General features: G+C 36.3%; 1 protein-coding gene across 3 annotated transcripts in view; it reads right to left on the bottom strand.

Moving 5' to 3' along the window:
* Positions 1-560: 560 nt before the first annotated feature.
* Positions 561-9,524, bottom strand: part of LOC150084180 (calpain-5-like) — a 110,816-nt gene continuing 101,852 nt past the window's right edge. For 2 of the 3 annotated variants that reach the window (XM_090375921.1, XM_090375923.1), the window contains exons 12-13: positions 3,140-3,279; positions 561-846 (exon numbers count right to left, since the gene is read on the bottom strand). In XM_090375921.1, coding sequence (XP_090232047.1) covers positions 664-846; positions 3,140-3,279 — 323 coding nt within the window. In that variant the 3' untranslated portion in view covers positions 561-663. The remainder of the gene's footprint in view (positions 847-3,139; positions 3,280-9,524) is intronic. The other variant, XM_090375922.1, reaches the window with a different exon arrangement.

Here is a 9,524-nt window from a genome sequence, read left to right as displayed (position 1 = left end):
TTGCTGTATTTATTTGCTAAATTTACTTCTATGGTATAACTACTGTTCTTATTTCTACAATAAAGATAGCCTTATGCAAATTGCAATTTTGGTCTCTTTGAGTAGATGTTTTTAATTCACCCTAATCTATTATAAATACTTTGCATAGGAACGTTATATCCTTAAATCATATAGTTAACATGCAACAAATGTTTCTTCCTCTGCTGTGGAATAAGAAGTATTAACTCTTATTAAAAAGAAGATATATCAATAACAACACTGCTGTAAATCTGAATATTTTTACCACCATCCTTTGTTACAGTAAAGAAAGAATTTCATTTTTAATTTACTATAATGAAACTTTACTGTAACAATATCAATTTATTTCCAGTTGTTTCTTATAAATTTCTTTGAAGTTCCACAACAAAATTTAAACAGACTGAAAAGAACAAAAATCTTATAAAGTATGGAGTAACATGGCAAGAAATTTGACAAACATGCACAATTTCTTTTAGTCGTGACATACACAAGGTAAAATCTACTTAATCTGTAGAACAAGTGTAAAAATTTATATAGCACCATTGTATATCAAAAAATTTATCATAAAATAAACATTTCATCAAAAACCTGGGACTTTGTCCATACACAGGCACAACAAGCTTAGAAAGGAAGAATAACACAAACTTAAAATGCTTCCAAATCATCACTACTGCATATATCAACAACAACATTGCCATACTTTTTGTGTGTTTGATTCTTTTTCCGCCCAGTCAAAGGAACTTCATAAATAACTCTATCTGGGTTGGAGTGCAGTGGTGTATTAGCCTGACCTAAAGTACTGTCTTTTAGTAGGCGTTTGCTCCAAACCTAACAACAGAGAATATATATTAACTTTAAAAGAAAATATTAAATTTAGTAGTTGAGGTCAAAAAATTCAATAAAAGATCTTAATTTAATCCTAATTCAAAAATGTAAGAAAAACTAGCAAAAAAAAATTCAGAGTGGTGGTAAGTTCAATTATGATATAATCTTTGTGAATTAATTACTTGTTGAAGAAAGCTTACTGCCATGCAGTTAACAAGGTTCCTTATAAAACTGCAGAGCTAAAAAAAAATTTATAATTTTATTTCTAAAGAAAAACAGTTTGAAAGTTAAGACAATAAAATTTTGTGCATTCTGATATTTTACATGTATACTATTATAAAATTATTATGGAGAAAACTGCACCTCTAAAGAGTATTGACAGAAGGACAAAACCTCTAAAATAGTCTGACAGTTATGTTAACACTGTTTCTATGTCACTCAGTGTCAGTGAGAAAAATGAATAAAAATACAATTTATAAATTATACAGCAACAGTAAGGAATTTGGGTGGTTGGGTTTTATTGGCGCATGAGCAACTAAGGCTATAATGCGCCACAACCAGAAGGAATTTGGCAACCATATAATTTGGCCTAATTGTTATGCAAGCATCATCTACAGAATGCATGTAGATCTTATAGCATCTTTTAGATAGCTACAACACTTTAGTTTAAGCTATTACTTTATACTACATCAGAAGTTCCTTACATAAATTAATATTTTTTGTGGATGCATAGTGTTTATGCACAATCACAAAAGTAAGGTTGAAATATACAATGCATTGTATATTTCAACCTTCTCTACATAAGAACCATATCTGCTAAGACACTTATTCCACACTGAGTTGTGTGGAAAACTGAACAATATATGGATTATATTTCTTATTCAGAGTTGGAGGTATCCTTGATCTTGGAATTAGTTTCTTTCTTCAAAACAGCATCCATGGTTCTTTAGTGGTTTTTCAAAACAGAAAAGTTTCAAAGTGTGCTGCAAACCATTGAGTCTTTTCAGTACATGAAGCCAAGGTATTTTTCATTTCCATACAGCTTGCATATTTTTGGTCGCATAAGTGTTTTTTCTCAAGGAGTAAGAAAGTTTCTGTCCTTATAATTCACTTCTGTAATATTCAGACTTTTGCTGTTTGAGCATATGTGAAATGCATTTTTTAATTTAACCTTTGATTGAAAGCTTTGACCAATCACTGATTTCCCCCTCTATCATTTGTTCAGTTCAACAACATAAACAAGATGTCTGTATGGTGTAGCATTGTCATCCGTAGAATCATTCCATAGGAATGATTCTAGGGATGACAATGATCTGTAGAATCATTCCATAGGAATGATTCTACAGATCATTGTCATCCGTAGAATGGTGTCAACAGATGACATCAGGTGTCAACCTGATGTCATCTGTTGACACCATTCTACAGATGACATCAGGTGTCAACCTGATTCTACTGATTCTACAGATGACATCAGGTGTCAACCTGATGTCATCTGTAGAATCATTCCATAGGAATGATTCTACAGATGACATCAGGTTATATTCATTTAATGGCTTCCTGCAGTCTTTGTAACAAGGCAAAATTTTAATTTAGAAATTGTAAGTTCTGAATGGTACCAGTACCAAACAACCTAAACCTAAAAACAAGCAAGATAGATCCTGTATATCATCCTGTGATATGTTAAGTGTCTCAATCTTTGAAGGGACTATGGCAGAAAGTAATGGTATGACAACACAATTACTCTGTACTGCTCGTAATAACCGGGTTATAATGAATAATGACAAATTACATGCCTTGTAAATTTATTTTATGATTACCCACATTGTTTTATCTCTTTGTTGAATGTTGTTATTATCTTCCAAACTATTATAAAAGGAACTTGATTCCTTAACCTGTGCTTTTGAATTCCCAAGATAAGGAAAAACAATTAAACAGTTAAATTAAGCCAAAGAACGAGGCAAATAAATACTGTGCAATAGGCATACAATAGTTTCTTTAGGTAATCCAGTTGCAAATATGTTTAAAAGTTTTGTTTTAATGCTAGTATGTTGTAGTCTTTAAGTGCTTAACAGTTACTTAAGTGCTTAAGTGCAACTGTTAAGCACTCCTTAAGTGCTTAACAGTTGCAAGAAAGTCACAAAGATAAATAGGGAGTATCATACAGTATAATTTAGTATTATATTTGAATACTAAACTATTTAATATAAATGATTCAAAAATACTTTTTTTTTCATAAGCTATCAAAAAGGTTTCTACAAATATATAAATAATAAAATCACAACCCATATTTAAATACCACCTCTATTATGATTGGAGATTCTAACTTCTTCCGATAAAATATAGCACTGCAGTTCCAAACAGGATTTAATGTGTCTTTAAGCACAGGGGTTTTGACCTTCTTTCCTTCACACTTAATGATGCAGTATGGATTGGTAGCTGTAAATAAAAGATCATTTAGTTTTTAAACTCAGTACAACTTATAGTATAGCAGCAAATTGTAGAACTATTCCAATATTAGATAAACTGAAATTATAATTTTTACAAATACAGCCAGTTCTGCTATAACACAGCACATGTGTTCCTAAAAATTTCCGGGTTATGGTATTTCATGCATTAAAAACAACAGAGCTTATGAGGAAAATATTACAGTAAATATTTAGCATTAGCAGAGGCATACAATGTAAGAAAGCAAGCTTATGCGCATCAACTAAAAAAAAAAAAAAAAACACTCCCATTTCACCTCTCTGTTCATTCCAAATTCCTGTCCAGCTCAGCCTTAAATTTATTTAGGCTATCAACTTCCACAACAAAAGATGGAAGTCTGTTCCACCAATAAACTGCCCGCTGGCTAAAGGCAAATTTCCGCACATCTATTCTACAACTGTTTTTCCTCAATTTTGAAACTGTGCCCTCTCAGATTCTTAATCTGAGCAAGAATCCCATCAGCATTCGGCTTGCTCAACCCATTCAAGGCCTTATACACCTCAATCAGATCACCTCACAGGTGCCTACTCTCCAGGTGCTGTAATTTGCAGAACTTAAGCCTTTCTTGGTAAGAGCACCCTTTTGTTCCCGTCAACCAATCTTGTTGCCCTTCTTTGTACTCATTCTAGCAACTACATCCTTCCTAAAATGAGATCTCCAGACCTGTACCCAGTACTTTAGGTTTGGCTTGACTATTGCCTTGTATAATGGGATAATCACCTTCATGTCCCTGCTAGCAAAATTCCTATATATCATTGACAGAACTCCATGACCTGCCCTGGCAGCCCATCTGCACTGGTCAGCGAACTTCATATTTGACTGCACAGTTACCCCCAGGTCTTTTTCACTTTCCACTTCCCTGAGTGCAGTACCACACAGTTGGTACGTTTCTCTTTGGTTATTGCTACCCATATGCAGTACTTTGTCAATGTTAAACTTCAGTTGCCACTTCCAACCAATTTGCCCAACATATTTAGATTCAGTTGGAGTAGCATACTGTCATTAACAACCCTGCCAACCTTTGTATCATCTGCAAATTTGGACATTAAACCTGATATATCTTCATCAATATCACTGATAAAAATACAAAACAATGGGCCCAACACTGAACCCTGGGGAATTCCACAAGAGCAGTGTCCACTGATTACCACTCTGTCGTCTTCCACTCAACCATCCCTTTATCCATTGTAGCAACTTATCCTTAATGCCATACCTCTCCAATTTGTACAGTAGTCTTCCATGTGCAACAGTAGCAAAAGCTTTCCTAAAATCCAAGTATATGATATCAAAATTATTTTTGGCATTCAGTTCCTTTGTGACCACATCATAGTATCCAATCAAATTGGTCAGACAAGACCTCCCGTTAACAAACCCATGCTGCCTTAACTATTACTGCAGTCTTGTCTAGATGATCCTGCAATGCTTCTTTAACTAGTGATTCCATTATTTTCCCCTGACACAAGTTAAACTAACAGGTCTATAGTTACTTGTGTCACCCTTTGAACCCCTTTTGTGAATTGGTGATACATTTGCACACTTCCAGTCCATGGGGACCTCCCCCCCAAGTCCAAGGAAGCTCTCGTAATTATGGCTAAGGGTTTGCTTACTTCCTTTGCTGCCTCCTTTAATATAACTGGATAGATTGCGGCCACCCCAGGTGATTTATGTTTAACTTCAACAATTTCTCCTTCACTTTGCTCCCTGTTAGAGTTTGATAAACTTCTGGCATTCCCCTCATTGAATAACTCCTGGTGTGAATGTAGATGCAAAATACTCATTCACGATCATCAACAGTCAACCCATCTATGTTAAATGGTCCAATCTGATTCAACCCTTTCCTTCTAGAGTTTACATAAGTAAAGAACTCTTTGCTGTTTTTCTTCGCATCTTTTGCCAAAGCTTTCTCATAATCTTCCTTTGTGACTTTATTACAGGCTACTTTATATCTGCATCCCATACATTTTTCTTCTCTGCCACAAGCCTCATTAATTCATCTCACCTCCATTTAGGCCTAAACCTTGAACAGTATTTCTTAGTTGGAATGAAAAGGCTAGTAACCTCCAAAATTAAGTCCCTGAAGGCTTCCCATTTAGAATTCAACACTGGTAACATCATCAGTTGATCCTACTGTACAGAATTTAAAAACTGTGTGAGACCCCAGTAGTCACCTTTACAAAAGCAAAAGCCCTTCCCTTTAGGCTTGATGGTAGTTGCATTAGCAAGGGCACATGATGCAAGAAAGCAAGCTTATATAGCATTCAGCCAAAAAAAAAAAAAAACCCTTATTTCACCCATCCCCTCGCTCCAAGTGTTTGTCAAGTTCTGCCTTGAATCTATTTAAATTATCAACTTCTAACAACAGATGAAAGTTTATTCCAGCAATCAACCACACACTGGCTAAATGCAAACTTCCGCACATCTATCCTACAACCGTCTTTCCTCAATTTGAATTTATGCCTTCTCAGGTGATTATTCTGAGCAAGAGGAGGAATCCCATCAGCATTTAGCATGCTCAAACCATTCAAGGCTTTATACACCTCAATCAGATCACCTCACAAGTGCCTAGTCTCCAGCCACTGTAATTTGCAAAACTTAAGCCTTTCTTCGTAAGAGCAACCCATTGTTCTGTTCACTAATCTTATTGCCCTTCTCTGTACTCGTTCCAACAGCTCTACATCCTTCTTAAAATGAGGCCTCCAGACCTGTATACAGTACTCAAGGTGTGGCCTGACCATTGCCTTATACAAGGGGATAATCACCTCCTTATCCCTGCTAGAAAAATTCCTGTATATCATTGACAAGACACCATGAGCTTTTGCAGACTGTCTGCACAGCGCAGAAACTTCATATCTGCCTACACAATTACCCCCAGGTCCTTTTCATTCTCTACCACTGTTAGTGTGGTACCACAGAGTTGATACTCTGGGACTACTGCTTCCCATATGTAGTACTTTACATTTGTCAATGTTAAACTTCATTTGCCACCTCTCAGCCCATCTGCTCAAATTTTCTAGATCCTGTTGCAGCAGTGTAGTGTCATTAACAACCCTGGCAACCTTTGTATCATCTGCAAACTTGGACATTAAGCCTGATATACCATCATCAATATCATTTATAAATACAGGACCCAACACTTTAACTAAGTACATCTTTAAGTAATTCCCACATCAGTACACTGTGATCACTGTCACCCAGTGGTTCCCTTATCTGCAAATTCTTAATGCATGAATAATCACTGCTGCTAATCAGATCAAGAGTATTACTCCCTCTGGTTGCTCTCACACATGTTGCTGTAGAAAACAGTCATCCAATAAATCCATACAAATCTTGCTAGTTTGCGAGTGACCAACCCACAAGTTCCAGTCAATATCTGGAAAGTTAAAATCCCCCATTATAAGACATTCTGATTTACTGGCAAACTATTTCTCTGCACAATTGCTCATTATACTCATAAGATTCATTAGGCCTATAAAACACACCTACTCATTTTTCCTTTCCCAGTGCTTATGTCACACCAAACAGACTTAACATTGCATTGTCCACCAACATCAATTGGATGCACTTCATTAGATTTTATGTCTTTCTTAACTAACAGCATAACTCCTCCTCCCTTCCTGTCCTGTCTATCCTTTCTGTTCACATTGTACACTCCAAATTCCAATTCTGCACTGCTTATATCTGTGTGACACCATGTCTGCCTTTGATGGCTGGACTAGCACTCCAAGCTCATCAAATTTATTAACTATACTCCTAGCATCAGTGTATATGCAAGTATACATGCACCTGTTCCTACTCTTAGTTACCCTAACACAGCCCATGTATTTACTTGTTCCACTATGACTCCCAGCAGTCCTGGAAATCTCATTACCTTGCTTTCCAGGCTGCTGCTCATTCTAATAGAAGCAGTGCAAGAATCACTTTTGCCTCTACCTTGCAGCCACTGTTTACCTTTTAGTCTGTGTACCTCCCCCCCCCCAAACTAGTAGTTTTCCGACCCGCCTAACACTGCCTCGATAGCATCAGCAAATATTCTTGCACCCTTTCTATTTAAGTGTACCCCATCCCTGTAGAAGCAGTCTCCCCTGTCAACAAGCACAGACCAGGCTGAAAAAATTCTACCCCTTTGAGCCTTGCACAATCTTTCCAGGGCCGAATTGATTGACAAGGGTCTCATCATATACTCCCTCCTGCCGTGTCTGGGCAGAATTACAAACAGTTTCAAATTCAACCCTAATTCACGGATTTTTTTCAACAGTGACCTGTACTTGTTAAGTAATTCTGCGGTCTCCTACTCTTAATATCATTAGTGCCAATGTGTACAACTACATCACCTTTTGTGCCCTTAAAAGATGATATCCGCTCTACAATATCATCAACTTTTGCCCCTGGCAGACATACCCTGATCCTGCTCCACCTATCCTTCTTGCACAGTATATTCCCCATCTCCCTGACAATACAGTCACCAACAATAACTAGTTCCTTTGAGACCAGCACATTCTGCCTTGGAGATTGCGTCTGTGTCAGAGGAGTAAGCTCTGCCGTTGAGCTGGGCTTGAGAGCTTGATGGGCCTTCATTTTAATTTCTTCGTGGGCATTTACCCTACACCTAAAGCTCTCATGCTCTAACTCAGCGTCCATCAGAACGCTGAGTTAGCACCTAATTACTTGACACTCTAGACACCTAGCACACACAAAGGCCTCCTCCTTGGCTAGATCATGTCCTGTTTTAGAAAGGTCGGCAAATATTTCACATTTCACGCTTTTTTGAGACTGTGATGCATTGGAGAATCGCCCCCTTCATTTCTCCCCCGAGTCACAGCACTCTCACTAATCTGTGATCTTTGCTTCGCAGCTCTAGTCTAGGTAATGATTTCCATTTAAATATGATTTAATTAGCAATGAAATTTGATAAGATTAATAATATTTTTGATTAATTGATAATACTATACTAAGCTAACAGACATAATGCTTCATCTTACACTATCTAGTTTTACACTATATCTCATGCTATCAGTTTGAGATATATACATGTTGCGCAATTTCTTATCGACTACAATATGTGGCTAGTTCAACAATATTGGCGCCAACACCAGGAGTCATAACTTCCAAAAATCGTTGGTTAAATTCAAAATAAGAAGCTAACGAACGCTACTAAACCTATTTAATATCTCTGTGAAACATGATGTATGTTAATTAACAAAGAATACGGTAAAAATTAAAAATATCCCTTTACAGCAGCCAAAAATCCACCGACTATGCCTGCAGATCCACCATATATCACTTTACCTTGACAAAATACGTTTTGCTTGATTGATGTCTTCACTAACATTTTCTTTTTTTTTTTTTTTTTTTGGACCAAAAAGTAAGCAACCAATAACGAAGAACACGGGACGCATAAGTGAGACAAGTTTACGAAGCTTAAAAAATAGGAATGAAGAGAGGATTCTGAAAATTTGTTTTTTTATATGATTGAAGATTTCATGGAAAGGGAAACACATTTCACCATAATAATGGTAAAAACCCACAACATTCCAGATATCAGTGTTATTGCAAATGCAGTAAGATAGTTTGCTACCCATTTATAATTAGATTTCACTAACAGAAAAAAGCCCAATAAACTGGGAACTGCAAATTGCTTTTATTTTTTTGTGGTATTGACCACCAGAAATGCTCCTCTGCTCACACTATTCTGCCTCAAAATTTCTGTTCGAATAGAAATATGTGAGCTCCTGAAAACATGTTATCTTGTGAATGCAGTGAATGACAAGTGTTTCTAACCAATACAACTACAGTAAATGGGAAATAGAGCTCTCACACATTTGACATTTTTAATCTTCGTAAACTTGTATGTATTGCTGCGCAGGTCACTATTCAGCTTGGTGCCAAGTTTTCGTTCAACTGGTGTTACTTGCAGACAAAATCTCGCATGAGCCAATGCGAAAATTGCGTTATACTGCATTATTCTCTAATATATCAATCGCATTGAAGCAAATTCGCATTGTGAAAATGCATGTTATAGCAGAACTGACCGTACAATACTTTTTTGTTCAGTACTGCCAAAAACTTTTATTTAAAAAAAAGTATATTCTGTTCTGATATACAGGCAGTTCCCGCTTTGAGTTTTTTTTTTTTTTTTTTTTTTCAAGTATCAATGAAATCGAAAAAAGGAACATTAATTGCAAAAAATTAATGTTAAA

Source organism: Mastigoproctus giganteus, chromosome 6 (genome assembly GCF_048544385.1).
Source record: "Mastigoproctus giganteus isolate SK-2022 chromosome 6, ASM4854438v1, whole genome shotgun sequence".
In the NCBI taxonomy this organism is placed as follows: Eukaryota; Metazoa; Arthropoda; class Arachnida; order Uropygi; family Thelyphonidae; genus Mastigoproctus; species Mastigoproctus giganteus.
The sequence above is the reverse complement of the archived record's forward strand: the minus strand, read 5'-3'. Positions and strand labels throughout refer to the sequence as shown.